This window comes from Scyliorhinus torazame, chromosome 1 (assembly GCF_047496885.1).
Source record: "Scyliorhinus torazame isolate Kashiwa2021f chromosome 1, sScyTor2.1, whole genome shotgun sequence".
Taxonomy (NCBI): domain Eukaryota; kingdom Metazoa; phylum Chordata; class Chondrichthyes; order Carcharhiniformes; family Scyliorhinidae; genus Scyliorhinus; species Scyliorhinus torazame.
The window spans coordinates 3,989,675-4,015,224 of NC_092707.1; the positions used below are offsets into that span (position 1 = coordinate 3,989,675).

Here is a 25,550-nt window from a genome sequence, read left to right on the forward strand (position 1 = left end):
GTAATGTGGACTTTTTTTGAAAACCGTACAGTAATTAACCACAGAAATCATCTAAAGCTGAGGCAAGGCGGGAGATAAAACCCGGTGGACCAATCACTATGCTCCACAGATCAATCCTCTTTATTCTTCCACGGGATGTAGGTGTTGCTGGCCGGGCCAGCATTTGTTGCACGTCCCTAATTGCCCCCTGAACTGATTGGTGTGCTGGGCCGTTTCAGAGGGCAAGTCAACCACATTGCTGTGGGTCTGGAGTCACGTGTAAACCAGATCGGATAAGAATTTCCTCCCCGAAAGGGCACTCGTGGACCAGATGGAATTTTACGACAATTGATGATAGGTTCGATGTCACGGATGCTGAGGCTAATTTTCAATTCCAGATTTTATTAATTGAATTTAAATTCCACCAGCTGCAGTGGTGGGGTTTGAACCCGTATCTCCAGAGCATTAATTAGCCTGGGTTTCTGGGCTACCACCACCCCACCCTTCCCCTCTTACTAAATAATATTCATGAAGTGCCAAAAAATACAGGGACTAGTTCTAACCAGAGGGTAACAAACAATGAGAGACAGGAAATGACTCTCTGGGCCCATCCAGCCTCTCCCACCACTGCCATCCCTGGACGATCACAGTAACTCCCCAACCCATATATAAAAATCCAGGGCAATTCAAAGGAAACTTTTTCAAAAATATTTTTATTGTAGAAATTTTTCATTGTAACAAAATAAACAAACTAAACATCAATGTACAATGCATGAATACCACAATCAATAATTAACCACCCCACTAAACCCAACCCTTATGGGTATGATTCACTGCCCTGCAGAACTGCCGACCCTCCGAAAGAGCACCCCACCCAGGCCCGCAACCCCACCTAGGCCCGCAACCCCACCTAACCTGCACATCTTTGGACTGTGGGAGACTTTAGAGAGGGTGCAGAATAGATCTACCAGGCTATTGCCTGGTATGAAGGGCATTAACTATGAGGAGCGGTTGAATAAACTCGGTTTGTTCTCAGTGGAATAACGGAGGTTGAGGGGCGACCTGATAGAGGTCTACAAAATTATGAGGGGCATAGACAGAGTGGATAGGCAGAGGCTTTTTCCCAGGGTAGAGGGGTCAATTACGGGGGGCATAGGTTTAAGGTGCGAGGGGCAAAGTTTAGAGGAGATGTACAAGGCAAGTCTTTTACACCGAGGGTAGTGGGTGCCTGGAACACGCTGCCGGAGGAGGTGGTGGAAGCAGGGCCGATAGTGACATTTAGGGGGCATCTTGACAAATACATGAATAGGATGGGAATAGAGGGATACGGACCCAGGAAGTGTAGAAGATTGTAGTTTAGTCGGGCAGCATGGTCGGCACGGGCTTGGAGGGCCGAAGGGCCTGTTCCTGTGCTGTACATTCCTTTGTTCTTTGAAACCGGAGCACCCGGAGGAAACCCACGCAGACACAGAGAGAACGTGCAAACTCCACACCGACAGTCACCCGAGGCTGGAATTGGGCCCGGAATTGAACCCGGGCCCCTGGTGCTGAGGCAGCTGTGCTAACCACCCAAATTCTCCAAAGATCTATCACGCTTGGTGAGGAAGACAGCTCCAGATTTTCATGTGGGAAACATGCTTCCTGATCACTGGTGATTCTGGTGAATGTGCGCTGCACCCATTCCAAGGCCAGTTCTGCCACTGGTGTGTTCAGATCTGACGGCAGTGCTGCCAATGGGGATCTCTGTACAGCTAAAGCATCATTTCCTCCACTTTATATTCTAGGATTTATGAGATGACAGCCCACAGTCAAATTGTCACTTTGTGAACTTGTAACATTGCGTGAGCTTTCAGACACTCCAGGGCAGCGGTGAGTCACATGCAGCCCATCTGGGTTCTGAGCGCGGCCCACAAGGTATTTTGTTGACCGTTGACCACGTGCAGGGTTGCCACATTCCTCCGATTTCTGTTCCTCTGAGTGGACACCACTACCGGACTCGAGGTAAATTATTTAGGGGAAAACAGAAGCAAGGCCCTCAAGCCAGACCCACTACAAGAGATCGCCTCCATCTACCCCCAGATGGAATTCAGATCCTGGAGCCGTCCCAGTACTTCCTCAATATTAGCTGTAATAAAATAACAAATTAGGTAAAGCTATGCCACCGACTGCCTCTCTCTGAAGAAACACCCTACGAATCCTCGGTCTTGCCCGCCCAAATGAAGGAAGCTAGCACCTTGATCATTAATAACGCAAAGAAAGAACATAAGAACTAGGAGCAGGAGTCGGCCATCTGGTACCCTCGAGCCTGCTCCACCATTCAGTGAGATCATGGCTGATCTTTTGTGGACTCAGCTCCACTTTCCGGCCTGAACACCATAACCCTTAATCCCTTTATTCTCCAAAAAACTATCTATCTTTATCTTAAAAACATTTAATAAGATTGGGGAAGACACCGAAAAAGAAATAAAAACCTCGGGAGGACATTCATTTTAACGGTCTGCCAAGGACAGGGCAAGGTCACCCCAATCTGGAAATCAGATTTAATCCCATTCCCCAGACGAGCATGATTTAATTTATGGAGCGAGGCCCAATTGTGGAAACCCAGAGTCCCAGATAATGAAAGCCAGATTGGTCCAGGTGAAAAGGTAACAACCCCAGATTGGCTCCCCTCCCTGGGGGACAAGGGAAACTTTGTTAAAGTAACTTTACCTGCAATTATATTGAAGTAAATCAGGAAAACATAACTAAAGATCACTCTAAGAACAAAGGGAAAGGTTCGGATAATTTATCTTTATACACACGGAGGGAATATTCAAAAGAATACAGTGGCAGAAACGGAATCCAGTTTTTTAAAAGGCAGTGGATAAATAATGACAAATAAAAATTGGAAGGGGAGCAGTGAGAGGGTCTGTCAGCTGACCCAGGCGTGATGCATCAAATGCAGATTCTTTAGTTGCTGTGATCAGAAAGATAGGTTGATGGAAAAATGAGCGGGGTCATCAAATATTTGTATTTTGAGCCCAGCAATTGAACTAAATGGGAACTATGTCCCGTAGCGAGTGCGTTTAGCCGCGTGTTTCCTGGCGCTCGCAGCTATCCAACACTACTACGGTTAAATACGGGGCCTCAGCAGGGAACTCACTCCCAAGGCTGCACTTAGTCCCATTTCCTGTACTAAGGAGCCCCACTCGTCAAAACTCAGTGCAGGGAGAGATCGGTGTCCTGATCTCTCAATCCCGCCAAAGCCCAAACTCACCTATAAGGGGGTCCTCGCCCCCAGGTGCACAGGGGTACCCCATGGCCCGATCACCGTTGTGTTAAAATGACAACTGGGCACTGGCAAGCACCTGGGAGCCTCCGATCCCCTGGGAGATCCCCACGAGTGCCGTTCTGTCTGGTCCGTGGAGACCAGTACTGAACGCCATTCACGTTAGCTCTCCAAGGCGAAGGGGACTGATCCCAGCCCCTCCTCAGCTACCTCGGGAAACAGCAGATTAGAGACTAGCAGACCGTGCAGCACTCCATCAGTACTTAACACTAGGTCAGTAACTGCTGAGCCACAGCTGGCACGCACATTGTTTTCTCACATTTTCCAGAATAATTATTTTAATTTTAATATTTAATTAGTATTTGGTGTAGCCACAAATAAGCAGATTTTAATCCCAGGTACCACAATACAGCCCAGTGGTTAGCTCTGTTGCTTCACATCTCCAGGGTCCCAGGTTCGATTCCCGGCTTGGGTCACTGTCTGTGTGGAGTCTGCACGTTCTCCCAGTGTGTGCGTGGGTTTCCTCCCAGTCCAAAGACGTGCTGTTAGGTAAATTGGACATTCTGAATTCTTCCTCTGTGTACCCGAACAGGCGCCGGAATGTGGCGACTAGGGGCTTTTCACAGTAACTTCATTGTAGTGTTAATGTAAGCCTACTTGTGACACAAGTTTATTATATTTATATTTTAAAAATTTACACACAATGCTCCCGGTAATAGCACAAATTTATTTTACATAAAATAAAAGCAAAATATTGCTGATGTGCTGGAAAACTCAGCAGGTTTCACGTTTCAACTCCATGTGACTTCTTCAGAGCTCAGAAATTTATTTTACAAATTGATTTTCTACAGTTAAGTCCAGGAATTAAATAAAAGGAATTGCTTTCACAGAAAGTTACAGTCAGACATCTTCCAGTTCACCTGTCCCCATCAGTTGCTTTTCAAACTCCTCTTCATTGATCTTCCCCCTTTTCAGTTTCTTCAGCAATCGGGTATCATTGAGAAGCTCGTCGATATTCTCCTCCTCCATGTCAGGTCCCTGCAAAATGGAAGTGTTAGTAACTTGGAATGAGAGGATTTGTTTTGAGGCTGAGCAAGTCAGAGTTAACTTTCTAATCAGCGCACAACGCTCAGGATAGTTTATCAACTGCACGAATGGTGAAAAAATAGATCAGAGCAGACATTTGCACTTTAATTTGTTAAGGATTACAGGATGTTTGTTTGGGAGCATGGCTGAGGCCGTCATTACAGGTAAAGGATGGAGAAAAGTGATTTGATGAGATGGTGGCGCAGTAGTATTGTCACTGGGTTAGTAATCCAGAGGCACGGCAATACTCTGGGAATCCAGCTTCGAATCCCGTCACGGCAGATGGTCGCAATTTAAACTCAATAAAAAACCTGGAATTAAAAGTCCAATGATGACCATGAAACCTTTGTTTTTTTTTTAAAATAAATATTTTATTGAAAATTTTTGGTCAACCAACACAGTACATTGTGCATCCTTTACACAATATTATAACACCACAAATAACAATGACCTATTTTATATAAGCAAAAAAACAAAAAATGAATAAATATTAAATAACAAAAATGAAAACTAGCCCTAATTGGCAACTGCCTTGTCACAAGTGACACCCCCCCCGCCCCAAATCCTGGGCTGCTGCTGCTGCCTTTTTTCTCCCCTTCCATCTATCTATCCGCAAGGTATTCGACGAACGGTTGCCACCGCCTGGTGAACCCTTGAGCCGACCCCCTTAGGACGAACTTAATCCGCTCTAGCTTTATAAACCCTGCCATGTCATTTATCCAGGTCTCCACCCCCGGGGGCTTGGCTTCCTTCCACATTAGCAATATCCTGCGCCGGGCTACTAGGGACGCAAAGGCCAAAACATCGGCCTCTCTCGCCTCCTGCACTCCCGGCTCTTGTGCAACCCCAAATATAGCCAACCCCCAGCTTGGTTCGACCCGGACCCCCACTACTTTTGAAAGCACCTTTGTCACCCCCATCCAAAACCCCCGTAGTGCCAGGCATGACCAAAACATATGGGTATGATTCGCTGGGCTTCTCGAGCACCTCGCACACCTATCCTCCACCCCAAAAAATTTACTGAGCCGCGCTCCAGTCATATGCGCCCTGTGTAATACCTTAAACTGAATCAGGCTTAGCCTGGCACACGAGGACGACAAGTTTACCCTGCTTAGGGCATCCGCCCACAGCCCCTCCTCGATCTCCTCCCCCAGCTCTTCTTCCCATTTCCCTTTTAGTTCATCTACCATAGTCTCCCCTTCGTCCCTCATTTCCCTATATATATCTGACACCTTACCATCCCCCACCCATGTCTTTGAGATCACTCTGTCCTGCACCTCTTCGGGAGCTGCGGAAAATCCCTCACCTGTTGCCTCGCAAAAGCCCTCAGTTGCATATACCTGAATGCATTCCCTTGGGGCAACCCATATTTCTCGGTCAGCGCTCCCAGACTCGCGAACTTCCCATCCACAAATAGATCTTTCAGTTGCGTTATTCCTGCTCTTTGCCACATTCCATATCCCCCATCCATTCCCCCCGGGGCAAACCTATGGTTGTTTCTTATCGGGGACCCCCCCAAAGCTCCAGTCTTTCCCCTATGCCGTCTCCACTGTCCCCAAATCTTCAGTGTAGCTACCACCACCGGGCTTGTGGTGTAGTTCCTCGGTGAGAACGGCAATGGGGCTGTCACCATAGCCTGCAGGCTAGTCCCCCTACAGGACGCCCTCTCTAATCTCTTCCACGCCGCTCCCTCCTCCTCTCCCATCCACTTACTCACCATTGAAATATTAGCGGCCCAATAGTACTCACTTAGGCTCGGTAGTGCCAGCCCCCCCTATCCCTGCTACGCTGTAAGAATCCCTTCCTCACTCTCGGGGTCTTCCCGGCCCAAACAAAACCCATGATGCTCTTTTCAATCCTTTTAAAAAAAGCCTTCGTGATCACCACCGGGAGGCACTGAAACACAAAGAGGAATCTCGGGAGGACCACCATCTTAACCGCCTGCACCCTCCCTGCCATTGACAGGGCTACCATATCCCATCTCTTGAAATCTTCCTCCATCTGTCCCACCAACCGCGTTAAATTTAACCTGTGCAGTGTGCCCCAATTCTTAGCTATCTGGATCCCCAGGTAACGAAAGTCTCTTGTTACCTTCCTCAACGGTAGGTCCTCTATTTCTCTACTCTGCTCCCCAGGATGCACCACAAACAGCTCACTCTTCCCCATATTCAATTTATACCCTGAAAAATCCCCAAACTCCCCAAGTATCCGCATTATTTCTGGCATCCCCTCCGCCGGATCCGCCACATATAGTAGCAAATCGTCCGCATACAAAGATACCCGGTGTTCTTCTCCTCCCCTAAGTACTCCCCTCCACTTCTTGGAACCCCTCAGCGCTATCGCCAGGGGCTCAATCGCCAGTGCAAACAGTAATGGGGACAGAGGGCATCCCTGCCTTGTCCCTCTATGGAGCCGAAAATATGCCGATCCCCGTCCATTCGTGACCACACTCGCCACTGGGGCCCTATACAATAGCTGCACCCATCTAACATACCCCTCTCCAAAACCAAATCTCCTCAACACCTCCCACAAATAATCCCATTCCACTCTATCAAATGCTTTCTCGGCGTCCATCGCCACTACTATCTCTGTTTCACCCTCTGGTGGGGCCATCATCATTACCCCTAACAGCCTCCGTATATTCGTGTTCAGCTGTCTCCCCTTCACAAACCCAGTTTGGTCCTCGTGAACCACCCCTGGGACACATTCCTCTATTCTCATTGCCATTACCTTGGCCAGGACCTTGGCATCCACATTTAGGAGGGAAATTGGTCTGTAGGACCCGCATTGTAGCGGGTCCTTTTCCTTCTTTAAGAGAAGCGATATCGTTGCTTCAGACATAGTCGGGGGCAGTTGTCCCCTTTCCTTTGCCTCATTAAAGGTCCTCGTCAGTACCGGGGCGAGCAAGTCCAAATATTTTCTATAAAATTCGACTGGGAATCCGTCCGGTCCCGGGGCCTTTCCCGTCTGCATGCTCCTAATTCCTTTCACCACTTCTTCTACCTCGATCTGTGCTCCCACCCTTTCCTGCTCTTTCACCTTGGGAATTTCCAGCCGATCCAAAAAGTCCATCATTCTCTCCCATCCGGGGGTTGAGCTTCATATAATTTTTTATAAAATGTCTTGAACACTTCATTCACTCTCTCCGCTCCCTGCTCCATCTCTCCTTCCTCGTCCCTCACTCCCCCTATTTCCCTCGCTGCTCCCCTTTTCCTCAATTGGTGTGCCAGCAACCTGCTCGCCTTCTCCCCATATTCATACTGTACACCCTGTGCCTTCCTCCATTGTGCCTCTGCAGTGCCTGTAGTCAGCAAGTCAAATTCCACATGCAGCCTTTGCCTTTCCCTGTACAATCCCTCCTCCGGTGCCTCCGCATATTGTCTGTCCACCCTCAAAAGTTCTTGCAGCAACCGCTCCCGTTCCTTACTCTCCTGCTTCCCTTTATGTGCCCTTATTGATATCAGCTCCCCCCTAACCACCGCCTTCAACGCCTCCCAGACCACTCCCACCTGGACCTCCCCATTGTCATTGAGTTCCAAGTACTTTTCAATACATCCCCTCACCCTTAGACACACCCCCTCATCCGCCATTAGTCCCATGTCCATTCTCCAGGGTGGGCGCCCTCCTGTTTCCTCCCCTATCTCCAAGTCCACCCAGTGTGGGGCGTGATCCGAAATGGCTATAGCCGTATACTCCGTTCCCCTCACCTTCGGGATCAATGCCCTACCCAGCACGAAAAAGTCTATGCGCGAATAGACTTTATGGACATAGGAGAAAAACGAGAACTTCTTACTCCTAGGTCTACTGAATCTCCACGGGTCCACACCTCCCATCTGCTCCATAAAATCCTTAAGCACCTTGGCTGCTGCCGGCCTCCTTCCAGTCCTGGACTTCGACCTATCCAGCCCTGGTTCCAACACCGTGTTAAAGTCTCCCCCCATTATCAGCTTTCCCGTCTCCAGGTCCGGAATGCGTCCTAGCATCCGCCTCATAAAATTGGCATCGTCCCAGTTCAGGGCATACACGTTTACCAAAACCACCGTCTCTCCCTGTAGTTTGCCACTCACCATCACGTATCTACCCCCGTTATCCGCCACTATAGTCTTTGCCTCGAACATAACCCGCTTCCCCACTAATATAGCCACCCCCCTGTTTTTCGCATCTAGCCCCGAATGGAACACCTGCCCCACCCACCCTTTGCGCAGCCTAACCTGGTCTATCAGTTTCAGGTGCGTTTCCTGTAACATAACCACATCTGCTTTAAGTTTCTTAAGGTGTGCGAGTACCCGTGCCCTCTTTATTGGCCCGTTGAGCCCTCTCACGTTCCACGTGATCAGCCGAGTTGGGGGGCTTCCCACCCCCCCCCTTGCCGATTAGCCATCATCTTTTTCCAGCTTCTCACCCAGTTCCCACGCAGCTGTATCTCCCCCAGGCGGTGCCCCCCCGCCCATCCTCTCCCATACCAGCTCCCCCCTCCCCAGCAGCAGCAACCCAGTAATTCCCCCCTCCCACCCCCCCTGCTAGACCCCCCGCTAGCGTAATTACTCCCCCCATGTTGCTCCCAGAAGTCAGCAAACTCTGGCTGACCTCGGCTTCCCCCCGTGACCACGGCTCGCACCGTGCGACGCCCCCTCCTTCCTGCTTCTCTATTCCCGCCATAATTATCATAGCGCGGGAGCCAAGCCCGCGCTTCTCCCTTGGCCCCGCCCCCCATGGCCAACGCCCCATCTCCTCTCCCTCCCCACCTCCCCCCATCACCACCTGTGGGAGAGAGAAAAGTTACCACACCGCAGGATTAGAACATAAAACCCCTCTTCGCCCCCCCCATTCGCCCCACCACTTTGTCCAAACATTCTTTTTAATAATCCACTCATTCCAGTTTTTCTTCTACAATAAAAGTCCACGCTTCATCCGCCGTCTCAAAGTAGTGGTGCCTCCCTTGATATGTGACCCACAGTCTTGCCGGTTGCAGCATTCCAAATTTTATCTTCCTTTTATGAAGCACCGCCTTGGCCCGATTAAAGCTCGCCCTCCTTCTCGCCACCTCCGCACTCCAGTCTTGATAAACGCGGATCACCGCGTTCTCCCATTTACTGCTCCGAGTTTTCTTCGCCCATCTAAGGACCATTTCTCTATCCTTAAAACGGAGGAATCTCACCACTATGGCTCTGGGAGTTTCTCCTGCTCTCGGTCCTCGCGCCATAACTCGGTATGCTCCCTCCACCTCCAACGGACCCGCCGGGGCCTCCGCTCCCATTAACGAGTGCAGCATCGTGCTCACATATGCCCCGACGTCCGCACCCTCCACACCTTCAGGAAGACCAAGAATCCTCAGGTTGTTCCTCCTTGCGTTGTTTTCCAGTGCCTCCAACCTCTCCACACATCGTTTCTGATGTGCCTCCTGTATCTCCGTCTTCACCATCAGGCCCTGTATATCGTCCTCATTCTCGGCTGCCTTCGCCTTCACGACCCGAAGCTCCCGCTCCTGGGTCTTTTGTTCCTCCTTTAGCCCTTCAATCGCCTGTAGTATCGGGGCCAACAGCTCTTTCTTCATTTCCTTTTTTATCTCTTCCACGCAGCATTTCAAGAACTCTTGTTGTTCAGGGCCCCATGTGAAACTGCCACCTTCCGACGCCATCTTGGTTTTTGCTTGCCTTCCTTGCCGCTGTTCCAAAGGATCCGCTGCAATCCGGCCACTTTCCTCTCCTTTTTCCATCCGTGTCCAGGGGGAATTCCCTTCTGGTTTACCGCACGGTGTTTTTAGCCGTTAAAATTGCCGTTGGGGCTCCTATCAAGAGCCCAAAAGTCCGTTTCACCGGGAGCTGCCGAAACGTGCGACTCAGCTGGTCATCGCTGCACCCGGAAGTCCGAAACCTTTGTTGATGGTCATTAAAACCCATCTGGTTCACTAATGTCCTTTCGGGAAGGAAATCTGCCGTCCTTACCCGGTCTGGTCCACACGTGACTCCAGACCCACAGCAAAGTGGGTCCTCTGAAATGGCCGAGCAAAACACTCGGTTCAAGGGCAATTAGAAATGGACAACAAATGCTGCATTCGCCCAGCGATGCCCACGTCCCAAAGAGTCAACAAAATGATTAAACCAATCAATGGGTCAGAAGGTTCAAGCTCACCACTTCGAGATTGTTATGGGGGTGGAGAGCAGGGCTGTCATAAGAACTAGGAGCAGGAGGAGGCCATCTGGCCCCTCGAGCCTGCTCCACCATTCAATGAGACCATGGCTGATCTTTTGTGGACTCAGCTCCACTTTCCGGCCCGAACACCATAACCCTTAATCCCTTTATTCTTCAAAAAACTATCTATCTTAACTATCTATCCAGGAACAACTATCACCAAATGCTGGAACCTTGATTATCTGATGGTGATATTTTAATGATATATCTAACCTGAATGCTTAGTGCAGCGAGATCTGGGCTCTCGTGTCAGCCACATTTTCTACATTATTATTCATTTGTGTGGTGTGGGTGTCGCTGGCTAGGTCAGCATTGCCCATCCGCAATTGCCCTTGAAAAGGTGCAGGTGAGCTGCCTTCTTGAACCGCTGCAGTCCATGTGGTGTAGGTACATCCACTGTGCTGTTAGGTAGGGAGTTCCAGGATGTTGCCCCTGCGACAGTGAAGGAACGGCCGATATATTTCCCAGTCAGGGTGGTGAGTAACTTGGAGGGGAACCTCCAGCTGGTGGGGTTCCCAGGTCTCTGCTGTTCTTGTCCTCCTAGATGGTAGTGGTCATGGGTTTTGATTTGATTTATTATTGTCACATGTATTGATATACAGTGAAAAGTGTTGTTTCTTGCATGCTGTACAGACAACGCATACCGTACATAGGGAAGGAAGGAGAGACTACAGAATGTAATGTTAGTCATAACTCGGATGCTGAGAAAAGATCAACTTAATACGAGGTAGGTCCATTCAAAAGGCAGTAGGGAAGATGCTGTTCTTGAGTCGGTTGGTACGTGACTTCAAACTTTGGTATCTTTTTCCTGACGGAAGAAGGTGGAAGAGAGTATGCCCGGGGTGCGTGGGGTCCTGAATTATGCTGGCTGCCTTTCCGAGGCAGCGGGAATTATAGAAGAGTCAATGGATGGGAGGCTGGTTTGCGTGATGGACTGGGCTACATTCATGACCTTTTGTAGTTTCCTGCGGTCTTGGGCAGAGCAGGATCCGTACCAAGCTGTGATATAACCAGAAAGAATGCTTTCTATGGTGCATCTGTAAAAGTTGGTGAGAGTCGTAGCTGACATGCCAAATTTCTGAGAAAGTAGAGTCGTTGCTGAGCTTTCTTTTTCCTTTAAAAAAAAAAAAAATTTAGTGTACCCAATTCATTTTTTCCAATTAAGGGGCAATTTAGCGTGGCCAATTCATCTACCCTGCACATCTTTGGGTTGTGGGGGCGAAACCCACGCAGACACGGGGAGAATGTGCAAACTCCACATGGACAGTGACTCAGAGCCGGGATCAAACCTGGGCCCTCGGCGCCGTGAGGTAGCAGCACTAACCACTGTGCCATGCTGGGCTTTCATAACTATAATGGCGACATGGGGGGGGGGGGGGGACCACCAGGACAGGTTGTTGGTGATCGGGACACCTAAAAACTTGAAGCTCTCGACCCTTTCTACTTCGTTCCCATTGATATAGACAGGGGCATGTTCTCCTCTACGCTTCCTGAAGTCGATGACAATCTCCTTCGTTTTGTTGACATTGAGGGAGAGATTATTGTCGTCGCACCAGTTCACCAGATTCTCTGTCTCATTCCTGTACTCGGTCTCGTCATTGTTTGAAATCCGACCCACTACGGTGGTGTCATCAGCAAATTTGAAAATCGAGTTGGAGGAAAATTTAGCCACACAGTCATAGGTGTACAAGGAGTATAGTAGGGGGCTGAGGACACAGCCTTGTGGGGCACCGGTGTTGAGGGTGATCGTGGAGGAGGTGTTGTTGCCTATCCTTACTGATTGTGGCCTGTGGGTTAGAAAGTTCAGGACCCAGTCGCAGAGGGAGGAGCCGAGGTCAAGGCCACAGAGTTTGGAGATGAGTTTTGTAGGAATGATGGTGTTGAAGGCTGAGCTGTGGGGTTTGGAAGTTGCTGTCGAAGGAACCTTGGTGAGTTCCTCTAGTGCATCTTATAGATGGTACACACGGCTGTTACCATGCATTGGTGGTGGCGGGAGTGAATCGTTGTGGATAGAATGCCAATCAAGCAGAATGCTTTGTCCGGATGGTATCAAACCTCTTGAATGTTGATGAGCTGCACTCATCCAGGCAAGTGGAGAGTATTCCATTACACTCCTGACTTGTGCCTTGTAGAACAAAGAAAAGTACAGCACAGGAACAGGCCCTTCAGTCCTCCAAGCCTGTGCCAACTATGCTGCCCGACTAAACTACAATCTTCTACACTGCCTGGGTCCGTATCCCTCTATTCCCATCCTATTCATGTATTTGTCAAGATGCCCCTTAAATGTCACTATCGTCCCTGCTTCCACCACCTCCTCCGGTAGCGAGTTCCAGGCACCCACTACCCTCTGCGTAAAAAACTTGCCTCGTACATCTACTCTAAACCTTGCCCCTCACACCTTAAACCTATGCCCCCCCTAGTATTTGACCCTTCTACCCTGGGGAAAAGCCTCTGACTATCCACTCTATCTATGCCCCTCATAATTTTGTAGACCTCTATCAGCTCGCCCCTCAACCTTCGTCGTTCCAGTGAGAACAAACCGAGTTTATTCAACCGCTTCTCATAGCTAATGCCCTCCATACCAGGCAACATTCTGGTAAATCTCTTCTGCACCCTCTCTAAAGCCTCCACATTCTTCTGGTAGTGTGGCGACCAGAATTGAACACTATACTCCAAGTGTGGCCTAACTAAGGTTCTATACAGCTGCAACATGACTTGCCAATTCTTATACTCAATGCCCCGGCCAATGAAGGCAAGCATACCGTATGCCTTCTTGACTATCTTCTCCACCTGTGTTGCCCCTTTCAGTGACCTGTGGACCTGTACACCTAGATCTCTCTGACTTTCAATACTCTTGAGGGTTCTACCATTCACTGTATATTCCCTACCTGCATTAGACCTTCCAAAATGCATTACCTCACATTTGTCCGGATTAAACTCCATCTGCCATCTCTCCGCCTCTTGTCTCCAAACAATCTAAATCCTGCTGTATCCTCCGACAGTCCTCATCGCTATCCGCAATTCCACCAACCTTTGTGTCGTATGCAAACTTACTAATCAGACCTGTTACATTTTCCTCCAAATCATTTATATATATTACAAACAGCAAAGGTCCCAGCACTGATCCCTGCGGAACACCACTAGTCACAGCCCTCCAATTAGAAAAGTATCCTTCCATTGCTACTCTCTGCCTTCTATGACCTAGCCAGTTCTGTATCCACCTTGCCAGCTCACCCCTGATCCCGTGTGACTTCACCTTTTGTACTAGTCTACCATGAGGGACCTTGTCAAAGGCCTTACTGAAGTCCATATAGACAACATCCACTGCCTTACCTGCATCAATCATCTTTGTGACCTCTTCGAAAAACTCTATCAAGTTAGTGAGACATGACCTCCCCTTCACAAAAACAAAAGATGTAGGTGGTGGACACGCTTTGGGGGGTCAGGAGGTGAGTTACTTGCCGTAGGATTCCCAGCCTCTGACTTGCTCTTGTAGCCACAGTACTAATATGGCTGGTCTAGTTCAGGTCGGGTCAATGGTAACCCCAGAATGTTGATTGTGGGGGATTCAGCAATGGTAATGCCATTGAATGTTAAAGGGGGAATGTTGGCTTATATCTTGTTGAAGATAGTTAAACTAAAAAGTAGGACCTCAAAGGTAGTAATCTCAGGATTGCTACCAGTGCCACGTGATAGTCAGAGTAGGAATGACAGGATAGCTAGGATGAATACGTGGCTTGAGAGATGGTGCAAGAGGGAGGGTTTCAAATTCCTGGGACATTGGGACCGGTTCTGGGGGAGGTGGGACCTGTACAAATCGGACGGTCTGCATCTGGGTGGGACCGGAACCAATGTTCTCGGGGGGGTGTTTGCTAGTGCAGTTGGGGAGGGTTTAAACTAATGTGGCAGGGGGATGAGAACCGATGTAGGAAGTCAGTGGGGACGGAAACAAAAGGCAGGAAGGGAGAGTGTGTAAAGCATGACCAGAGAAAGCAGGGCAGAGAGCAAGGAAAGTCTACATTAAACTGCATTTATTTCAATGCAAGGGGCCTGACGGGCAAAGCGGATGAACTCAGGGCATGGATGGGCACATGGGACTGGGATAGAACAAGAACAAAGAACAAAGAAATGTACAGCACAGGAACAGGCCCTTCGGCCCTCCAAGCCCGTGCCGACCATACTGCCCGACTAAACTACAATCTTCTACACTTCCTGGGTCCGTATCCTTCTATTCCCATCCTATTCATATATTTGTCAAGATGCCCCTTAAATGTCCCTATCGTCCCTGCCTCCACTACCTCCTCCGGTAGTGAGTTCCAGGCACCCACTACCCTCTGCGTAAAAAACTTGCCTCGTACATCTACTCTAAACTTTGCCCCTCTCACCTTAAACCTATGCCCCCTAGTAATTGACCCCTCTACCCTGGGGAAAAGCCTCTGACTATCCACTCTGTCTATGCCCCTCATAATTTTGTATACCTCTATCAGGTCGCCCCTCAACCTCCTTCGTTCCAGTGAGAACAAACCGAGTTTATTCAATCGCTCCTCATAGCTTATGCCCTCCATACCAGGCAACATTCTGGTAAATCTCTTCTGCACCCTCTCTAAAGCCTCCACATCCTTCTGGTAGTGTGGCGACCAGAATTGAACACTATACTCCAAGTGTGGCCTAACTAAGGTTCTATACAGCTGCAACATGACTTGCCAATTCTTATACTCAATGCCCCGGCCAATGAAGGCAAGCATGCCGTATGCCTTCTTGACTACCTTCTCCACCTGTGTAGCCCCTTTCAGTGATCTGTGGACCTGTACTCCTAGATCTCTTTGACTTTCAATACTCTTGAGGGTTCTACCATTCACTGTATATTCCCTACCTGCATTAGCCCTTCCAAAATGCATTACCTCACATTTGTCCAGGTTAAACTCCATCTGCCATCTCTCCGCCCAAGTCTCCAGACAATCTAAATCCTGCTGTATCCTCAGACAGTCCTCATCGCTATCCGCAATTCCACCAACCTTTGTGTCGTCTGCAAACTTACTAATCAGACCAGTTACATTTTCCTCCAAATCATTTATATATACTACAAAGAGCAAAGGTCCCAGCACTGATCCCTGTGGAACACCACTGGTCACAGCCCTCCAATTAGAAAAGCATCCCTCCATTGCTACCCTCTGCCTTCTATGGCCTAGCCAGTTCTGTATCCACCTTGCCAGTTCACCCCTGATCCCGTGTGACTTCACCTTTTGTACTAGTCTACCATGAGGGACCTTGTCAAAGGCCTTACTGAAGTCCATATAGACAACATCTACTGCCCTACCTGCATCAATCATCTTAGTGACCTCCTCGAAAAACTCTATCAAGTTAGTGAGACACGACCTTCCCTTCACAAAACCGTGCTGCCTCTCACTAATACGTCCATTTGCTTCCAAATGGGAGTAGATCCTGTCTCGAAGAATTCTCTCCAGTAATTTCCCTACCACTGAAGTAAGGCTCACCGGCCTGTAGTTCCCGGGATTATCCCTGCCACCCTTCTTAAACAGAGGAACAACATTGGCTATTCTCCAGTCCTCCGGGACATCCCCTGAAGACAGCGAGGATCCAAAGATTTCTGTCAAGGCCTCAGCAATTTCCTCTCCAGCCTCCTTCAGTATTCTGGGGTAGATCCCATCCGGCCCTGGGGACTTATCTACCTTAATATTTTTTAAGACACCCAACACCTCGTCTTTTTGGATCACAATGTGACCCAGGCTATCTACACCCCCTTCTCCAGACTCAACATCTACCAATTCCTTCTCTTTGGTGAATACTGATGCAAAGTATTCATTTAGTACCTCGCCCATTTCCTCTGGCTCCACACATAGATTCCCTTGCCTATCCTTCAGTGGGCCAACCCTTTCCCTGGCTACCCTCTTACTTTTTATGTAAGTGTAAAAAGCCTTGGGATTTTCCTTAACCCTATTTGCCAATGCCTTTTCATGACCCCTTCTAGCCCTCCTGACTCCTTGCTTAAGTTCCTTCCTACTTTCCTTATATGCCACACAGGCTTCGTCTGTTCCCAGCCTTTTAGCCCTGACAAATGCCTCCTTTTTCTTTTTGACGAGGCCTACAATATCACTCGTCATCCAAGGTTCCCGAAAATTGCCGTATTTATTATAGCTATGACTGAAACATGGCTAAGGGAGGGGCAGGACTGGCAGCTCAATGTTCCGGGGTACAGATGCTATAGAAAGGATAGAACAGGAGGTAAGAGAGGAGGGGGAGTGGCGTTTTTGATTAGGGAGAACATCACGGCAGTACTTAGAGGGGATATATCCGAGGGTTCGCCCACTGAGTCTATATGGGTGGAACTGAAAAATAAGAAGGGAGAGATCACCTTGATAGGACTACTACAGGCCCCCAAATAGTCAGCGGGAAATTGAGGAGCAAATATGTAAGGAGATTACAGATAGCTGCAAGAAAAATAGGGTGGTAATAGTAGGGGACTTTAACTTTCCCAACATTGACTGGGACAGCCATAGCATTAGGGGCTTGGATGGAGGGAAATTTGTTGAGTGTATTCAGGAGGAATTTCTCATTCAGTATGTGGATGGACCGACTAGAGAGGGGGCAAAACTTGACCTCGTCTTGGGAAATAAAGAAGGGCAAGTGACAGAAGTGTTAGTGAGGGATCACTTTGGGACAAGTGACCATAACTCCATTAGTTTTAAGATAGCTATGGAGAATGATAGGTCTGGCCCAAGAGTTAAAATTCTTAATTGGGGCAAGGCCAATTTTGATGGTATCAGACAGGAACTTTCAGAGGTAGATTGGGGGAGACTGTTGGCAGGCAAAGGGACGGCTGGTAAATGGGAGGCTTTTAAAAATGTGTTAACCAGGGTTCAGGGTAAGCACATTCCCTTTAGAGTGAAGGGCAAGGCTGGTAGAAGTAGGGAACCCTGGATGACTCGAGATATTGAGACTCTGGTCAAAAAGAAGAAGGAGGCATATGACGTACATAAACAACTGGGATCAAGTGGATCCCTTGAAGAGTATAGAGATTGTCGAAATAGAGTTAAGAGGGAAATCAGGAGGGCAAAAAGGGGACATGAAATTGCTTTGGCAAATAATGCAAAGGAGAATCCAAAGAGCTTCTACAGATACATAAAGGGAAAAAGAGTAACTAGGGACAGAGTAGGGCCTCTTAAGGATCAACAAGGACATCTATGTGCAGAGCCACAAGAGTTGGGTGAGATCCTGAATGAATATTTCTCATCGGTATTCACGGTGGAGAAAGGCATGGATGTTAGGAAACTAAGGGAAATAAATAGTGATGTCTTGAGAAGTGTGCATATTACAGAGGAGGAGATGCTGGAAGTCTTAAAGCGCATCAAGGTAGATAAATCCCCGGGACCTGATGAAATGTATCCCAGGATGTTGTGGGAAGCTAGGGAGGAAATTGCGGGTCCCCTAACAGAGATATTTGAATCATCGGCAGCCACAGGTGAGGTGCCTGAAGATTGGAGAGTGGCGAATGTTGTGCCCTTGTTTAAGAAGGGCAGCAGGGAAAAGCCTGGGAACTACAGACCGGTGAGCCTAACGTCTGTAGTAGGTAAGTTGCTAGAAGGTATTCTGAGAGACAGGATCTACAAGCATTTAGAGAGGCAAGGACTGATTCGGGGCAGTCAGCATGGCTTTGTGCGTGGAAAATCATGTCTCACAAATTTGATTGAGTTTTTTGAGGGGGTGACCAAGAAGGTAGATGAGGGCAGTGCAGTAGACGTTGTCTACATGGACTTTAGCAAAGCCTTTGACAAGGTACCACATAGTAGGTTGTTGCAGAAGGTTAAAGCTCACGGGATCCAGGGTGAGGTTGCCAATTGGATTCAAAATTGGCTGGACGACAGAAGACAGAGAGTGGTTGTAGAGGGTTGTTTTTCAAACTGGAGGCCTGTGACCAGTGGTGTGCCTCAGGGATCGGTGCTGGGTCCACTGTTATTTGTGATTTATATTAATGATTTGGATGAGAATTTAGGAGGCATGGTTAGTAAGTTTGCAGATGACACCAAGATTGGTGGCACAGTGGATAGTGAAGAAGGTTATCTAGGATTGCAACGGGATCTTGATCAATTAGGCCAGTGGGCCGACGAATGGCAGATGGAGTTTAATTTAGATAAATGTGAGGTGATGCATTTTGGCAGATCGAATCAGGCCAGGACCTACTCAGTTAATGGTATGGCGTTGGGGAGAGTTATAGAACAAAGAGATCTAGGAGTACAGGTTCATAGCTCCTTGAAGGTGGAGTCGCAGGTGGACAGGGTGGTGAAGAAGGCATTCGGAATGCTTGGTTTCATTGGTCAGAACATTGAATACAGGAGTTGGGGCGTCTTGTTGAAGTTGTACAAGACATTGGTACGGCCACACTTGGAATACTGTGTGCAGTTCTGGTCACCCTATTATAGAAAGGATATTATTAAACTAGAAAGAGTGCAGAAAAGATTTACTAGGATGTTACCGGGACCTGATGGTTTGAGTTACAAGGAGAGGCTGGATAGACTAGGACTTTTTTCCCTGGAGCGTAGGAGGCTTAGGGGTGATCTTATAGAGGTCTAGAAAATAACGAGGGGCAAAGATAAGGTAGATAGTCAACATCTTTTCCCAAAGGTAGGGGAGTCTAAAACTAGAGGGCATAGGTTTAAGGTGAGAGGGGAGAGATTCAGAAGGGCCCAGAGGGGCAATTTCTTCACTCAGAGGGTAGTGAGTGTCTGGAATGTGCTGACAGAGGTAGTAGTAGAGGCGGGTACAATTGTGTCTTTTAAAAAGCATTTAGATAGTTACATGGGTAAGACGGGTATAGAGGGTTATGGGCCAAGTGCGGGCAACTGGGACTAGCTTAATGGTAAAAACTGGGCTGCATGGACTGGTTGGGCCGAAGGGCCTGTTTCCATGCTGTAAACTTCTATGATTCTATGTCACTGCCTGGCACTTGTCTGGGCGCGAATATTACTTGCCACACTAAGTCTGGATATTGTCCAGGTCTTGCTGCATTTGGACACAGACTGCTTCAGTATCTGAGGAGTCGCGAATGGTGCTGAACATTTGCTGTGCAGTCATCCGCAAACATCCCCACTCCTGACCTTATCATGGAAGGCAGGTCATTGATGAAGCAGCTGAAGTTGGTTGGGCTGAGGACACTACCCTGAGGAACTCCTGCAGTGATGTCCTTGATGACTTATCTCCAATGTTCACACTACTAGCTTTCCAATAATTTGAGCAAGGACCAATGGTGTAGTTTTAGGGTCTGTCCCACTGGACCAGATGTTCTGGGTTTGAGTCTAACGCCAGGACGTGTTAGACATGGAAGGAGCTCGGGAATCCTTCCACCACCTCCCCCCACTATTCCCCAAAGGATACAAAAGTGTGGGTATGAGGAAACGCTAAAAAAATTGTGTCAAAAGATTAGAACTTGGCTATATTTCAGTTACCAGAAGCTCCATCACTTACAACACACAAACCATGAGACGCCCCACCCATTCCTCCCCTTCCCACTTCAACAAACACACCTCATCACGCCTTCTTTTGTCTGCTTGTTTTTTCCTCTTGTCTCTCTTGGTTTTCTGTTTTGACCAGGGCTTATTTTTCACAAATTTCCTTTTCCCTTCGTTTTGCTGCCTCTCCTGCTGCTCTGCCAACATCTTCTTCCTCTGTTTCTCTCTGTTTTTGTCTTTGTATCGGATGGAGTTTGTGTCTATGTTCTCAGGAACAAAACCAGGAAAACTTTTCCCTCTTAACTCCGGCATCTTGGGCAGTTTAAGTAAACCAAAGCCCCTGGCGACGGCTGCAAAATCCAGATCTGGAAAATAAATCATTGTGACAATCATTACTGGAGAAGTCACGGCTGATCATCCAACTCAATAGCCTAATCACGCTTTCCCCCAAATCCTTGATACCCCTTCGCCCTAAGTGCGAGAGGAACAGCAATGGTAATGCCATTGAATATCATGGGGCGATGGTTAGATCCTCTCTTCTAGATAGTCATTGCCTGGCACGAATGTAACTTGCCACTTGTCAGCCCAAGCCTAGATACTGTCCAGGTCTTGCTGCATTTTGACATGGACTGCTTCATTATCTGAGGAGTGGCAGAGAACATCCCCACTGCTGCCCTTATGATGGAAGGCAGTTCATTGATGAAGCAGCTGAAGATGGTTGGGCCGAGGACACTACCCTGAGGAACTCCTGCAGTGATAGCTGGAGCTGAGATGATTGACCTCCAACCACCACAACCATCTTCCAGGTATGACTCGAACCAGCAGAGCGTTTTTCCCTGATTCCCATTGACTCCATGTTTAAACCAAGGCTGTAATGAGGTCAGGAGCTGAGTGACCCTGGCGGAACCCAAACTGAGTGTCCGTGAGCAGGTTATTGCTGAGTAAGTGCCGCTTGATAGCACTGTTGATGACCCCTTCCATCACTTTACTGATGATGGAGAGTAGACTGATGGGACGGCAATTTGCTGGGATTTGTGTACAGAACATACCTGGATAAATTTCCACTTTGTCAGTGTTGTAGCTGTACTAGAACAGCTTGGCTAGGGGTGTGGCAAGTTCTGGAGCACAAGTCTATTGCCGGGATATTGTCAGGACCTATAGCGTTTGCAGTATCCAGTGCCAATAGCCACCTCTTGAATCAAATTAGCTGAAGACTGACATCTGTGATGCTGGGGACCTCAGGAGGAGACCGAGATGGATCATCAATCTAAGATTGCTGCGAATGCTGCAGCTTTATCTTTGGCACTGATGTGCTGGGCTCCTCCATCATTGACGTTGGGGATATTTGTGGAGCCTCCTCCAGGAAGCGTGGGAAACGTGCAGGCCTGCAGGGGAGAGTGAAACAACGCGGCCCCAAAGCCCCTCTGCCGAGCTTACTCCCAGCTAATGTCCAATCTCTGGAAAACAAGCGAGATGAACTTAAAGCCAGACTCACTTTTCAAAGAGAACTAAGGGACTGCTGAGTGCTCTGTTTCACGGAGACATGGCTCACTCCTGCTTCACCGGACTGTGCCCTACAACCAGAGGGCTTCTCACTCCACTGCATGGACCGTACGGCGGCCTCAGGCAAGGCTCGGGGAGGTGGGGTCTGCTTCCTAATCAACACCTCCTGGTGCCTAGATGTAGCAACACTGGCGAGTTTCTGCTCCTCAGACCTAGAATACCTGACGCTAAAATGCCGCCCCTACTACCTTCCGCGGGAGTTCAGCTCCGTTATCCTGACGGCAGTTTACATCCCACTCCATGCGAACGTGAAAATCGCACTGGACAAAATATTCACCACCACAAATAGCCTTGAAACGAAACATCCCGAGGCCTTGTTCATTGTAGCTGCGACGTCAATCAGGCCAAGCTCAAGAGCGTACGACCAAGTTACCACCAACACGCCACCTGTTCCACCAGAGGCCCAAACATCCTGGGCACTGCTACACAAATATCAAACATGCCGATCGCTCTATCGCCCGCCCACACCTTGGCAAATCTGACCACAAGGCTGTGCTCCTGCTCCCGGCTTATGAGAAAAACTGAAGCGGGAGAATCCGTCAAAGAAAGTCGTGCATTGTTGGTCTGAGGAATCGGATGATCTCCTACGGGACTGCTTAGAGTCAGTGGACTGGTCAGTATTTAAAAACTCTGCGACCAGCCTGAACGAGTACGTCACTACAGTAACTGACTTCATTAGTAAGTGTGTAGAAGACTGTGTGTCAAAGAAGCAAATCCGCGTGTTCCCCAACCGGAAACCCTGGATGAACGGGGATATCCACTGCTTGCTGAAGTCTGGGTCTGAGGCGTTCAAGTCAGATGACCCTGACCCCTACAAGAAAGTCAGAAATGCCAAAAGACAGAACCGGACCGAGCTCGAGTCCCAGGCTCGCCACACGGACCCCCGCCGACTATGGCAAGGTCTGCAAGACGTAACAGGCTACAAGATGAAGGCATGTAAAATCGATGGCTCCAACACACCCCTCCCTGATGAGCTCAACGCATTCTATGCCCACTTTGAGCAAGGGGTCAGCGAGAGCGAGCCCTCCACCCCAGAAGCCGTGGATGAACTTGTCTCTGAGATCATCGTTACAGACGTCAGAGCAGCCTTAAACATAGAACATAGAAAATACAGCACAGAACAGGCCCTTCGGCCCACGATGTTGTGCCGAACCTTTGTCCTAGATTAATCATAGATTATCATTGAATTTACAGTGCAGAAGGAGGCCATTCGGCCCTTTGAGTCTGCACCGGCTCTTGGAAAGAGCACCCTACCCAAACTCAACACCTCCACCCAACACCAAGGGCAATTGGGACATTAAGGGCAATTTATCATTGGCCAATTCACCTAACCCGCACATCTTTGGACTGTGGGAGGAAACCGGAGCACCCGGAGGAAACCCACGCAGACACGGGGAGGACGTGCAGACTCCGCACAGACAGTGACCCAAGCCGGAATCGAACCTGGGACCTTGGAGCTGTGAAGCAATTGTGCTATCCACAATGCTACCGTGCTGCCCTTGAGAACAAATAAATCTACACTATATAATTTTACCGTAATCCATGTACCTATCCAATAGCTGCTTGAAGGTCCCTAATGTTTTCGACTCAACTACTTCCACAGGCAGTGCATTCCATGCCCCCACTACTCTCTGGGTAAAGAACCTACCTCTGATATCCCTCCTATATCTTCCACCTTTCACCTTAAATTTATGTCCCCTTGTAATGGTTTGTTCCACCCGGGGAAAAAGTCTCTGACTGTCTACTCTATCTATTCCCCTGATCATCTTATAAACCTCTATCAAGTCGCCCCTCATCCTTCTCCGCTCTAATGAGAAAAGGCCTAGCACCTTCAACCTTTCCTCGTAAGACCTACTCTCCATTCCAGGCAACATCCTGGTAAATCTTCTTTGCACCTTTTCCAAAGCTTCCACATCCTTCCTAAAATGAGGCGACCAGGACTGTACACAGTACTCCAAATGTGGCCTTACCAAAGTTTTGTACAGCTGCATCATCACCTCACGGCTCTTAAATTCAATCCCTCTGTTAATGAACGCGAGCACACCATAGGCCTTCTTCACAACTCTATCCACTTGAGTGGCAACTTTCAAAGATGTATGAACATAGACCCCAAGATCTCTCTGCTCCTCCACATTGCCAAGAACTCTACCGTTAACCCTGTATTCCGTATTCATATTTGTCCTTCCAAAATGGACAACCTCACACTTTTCAGGGTTAAACTCCATCTGCCACTTCTCAGCCCAGCTCTGCATCCTATCTATGTCTCTTTGCAGCCGACAACAGCCCTCCTTACTATCCACAACTCCACCAATCTTCGTATCGTCTGCAAATTTACTGACATACCCTTCAACTCCCTCATCCAAGTCATTAATGAAAATCACAAACAGCAGAGGACCCAGAACTGATCCCTGCGGTACGCCACTGGTAACTGGGATCCAGGCTGAATATTTGCCATCCACCACCACTCTCTGACTTCTATCGGTTAGCCAGTTCGTTATCCAACTGGCCAAATTTCCCACTATCCCATGCCTCCTTACTTTCTGCATAAGCCTACCATGGGGAACTTTATCAAATGCCTTACTAAAATCCATGTACACTACATCCACTGCTTTACCTACTTCCACATGCTTGGTCACCTCCTCAAAGAATTCAATAAGACTTGTAAGGCAAGACCTACCCCTCACAAATCCGTGCTGACTATCCCTAATCAAGCAGTGTCTTTCCAGATGCTCAGAAATCCTATCCTTCAGTACCCTTTCCATTACTTTGCCTACCACCGAAGTAAGACTAACTGGCCTGTAATTCCCAGGGTTATCCCTAGTCCCTTTTTTGAACAGGGGCACGACATTCGCCACTCTCCAATCCCCTGGTACCACCCCTGTTGACAGTGAGGACGAAAAGATCATTGCCAACGGCTCTGCAATTTCATCTCTTGCTTCCCATAGAATCCTTGGATATATCCCGTCAGGCCCGGGGGACTTGTCTATCCTCAGGTTTTTCAGAATGCCCAACATAAGGTCAACCCATGGAAAGCCACTGGCCCGGATGGGGCACCCGGACGAGCACTCGGGTCTTGCGCGGAGCAGCTGGCGGGGGTATTCGCAGACATCTTCAAACTCTCTTTACAACAATCTGAGGTCCCTACCTGCTTCAAGAAGACGACCATCATCCCTGTCCCCCCCAAAAAAGTCAAGCAGCATGGCCTTAATGACTATCGTCCAGTGGCTCTGACATCCATCATCATGAAGTGCTTCGAAAGGTTAGTCATGGCACAAATCAACTCCAGCCTCCCGGATTGCCTTGATCCACTACAGTTCGCCTACCGCTGCAACAGGTCCACAGGAGACGCCATCTCCATGGCCCTGAACTCTACCCTGGAACACCTAGATAACAAAGACACCTATGTCAGACTCCTATTTATCAACTACAGCTCAGCCTTCAACACCATCATTCCTACAAAACTCATCTCCAAACTCCGTGGCCTAGGCCTCGGCTCCTCCCCCTGCGACTGGATCCTGAACTTTCTCACCCACAGGCCACAATCAGTAAGGATAGGCAACAACACCTCCTCCACGATCACCCTCAACACCGGTGCCCCACAAGGCTGTGTCCTCAGCCCCCTACTATACTCCTTGTACACCTATGACTGTGTGGCCAAATTCCCCTCCAACTCGATTTTCAAATTTGGTGATGACCCCACCGTAGTGGGTCGGATTTCAAACAATGACGAGACCGAGTACAGGAATGAGATAGAGAATCTGGTGAACTGGTGCGACGACAATAATCTCTCCCTCACTGTCAACAAAACCAAGGAGATTGTCATCGACTTCAGGAAGCGTAGTGGAGAACATGCCCCTGTCTACATCAATGGGAACGAAGTAGAAAGGGTCGAGAGCTTCAAGTTTTTAGGTGTCCAGATCACCAACAGCCTGTCCTGGTCCCCCCATGCCGTCACTATAGTTAAGAAAGCCCACCAACGACTCTACTTTCTCAGAAAA

General features: G+C 48.6%; 1 protein-coding gene across 1 annotated transcript in view; it reads right to left on the reverse strand.

The window, feature by feature from the left end:
• Nucleotides 1–674: 674 nt before the first annotated feature.
• Nucleotides 675–25,550, reverse strand: part of ddx55 (DEAD (Asp-Glu-Ala-Asp) box polypeptide 55) — a 65,730-nt gene continuing 40,854 nt past the window's right edge. Inside the window, exons 13-14 of the mRNA XM_072513220.1 lie at nt 20,065–20,354; nt 675–4,285 (exon numbers count right to left, since the gene is read on the reverse strand). Coding sequence (XP_072369321.1) covers nt 4,148–4,285; nt 20,065–20,354 — 428 coding nt within the window. The 3' untranslated portion in view covers nt 675–4,147. The remainder of the gene's footprint in view (nt 4,286–20,064; nt 20,355–25,550) is intronic.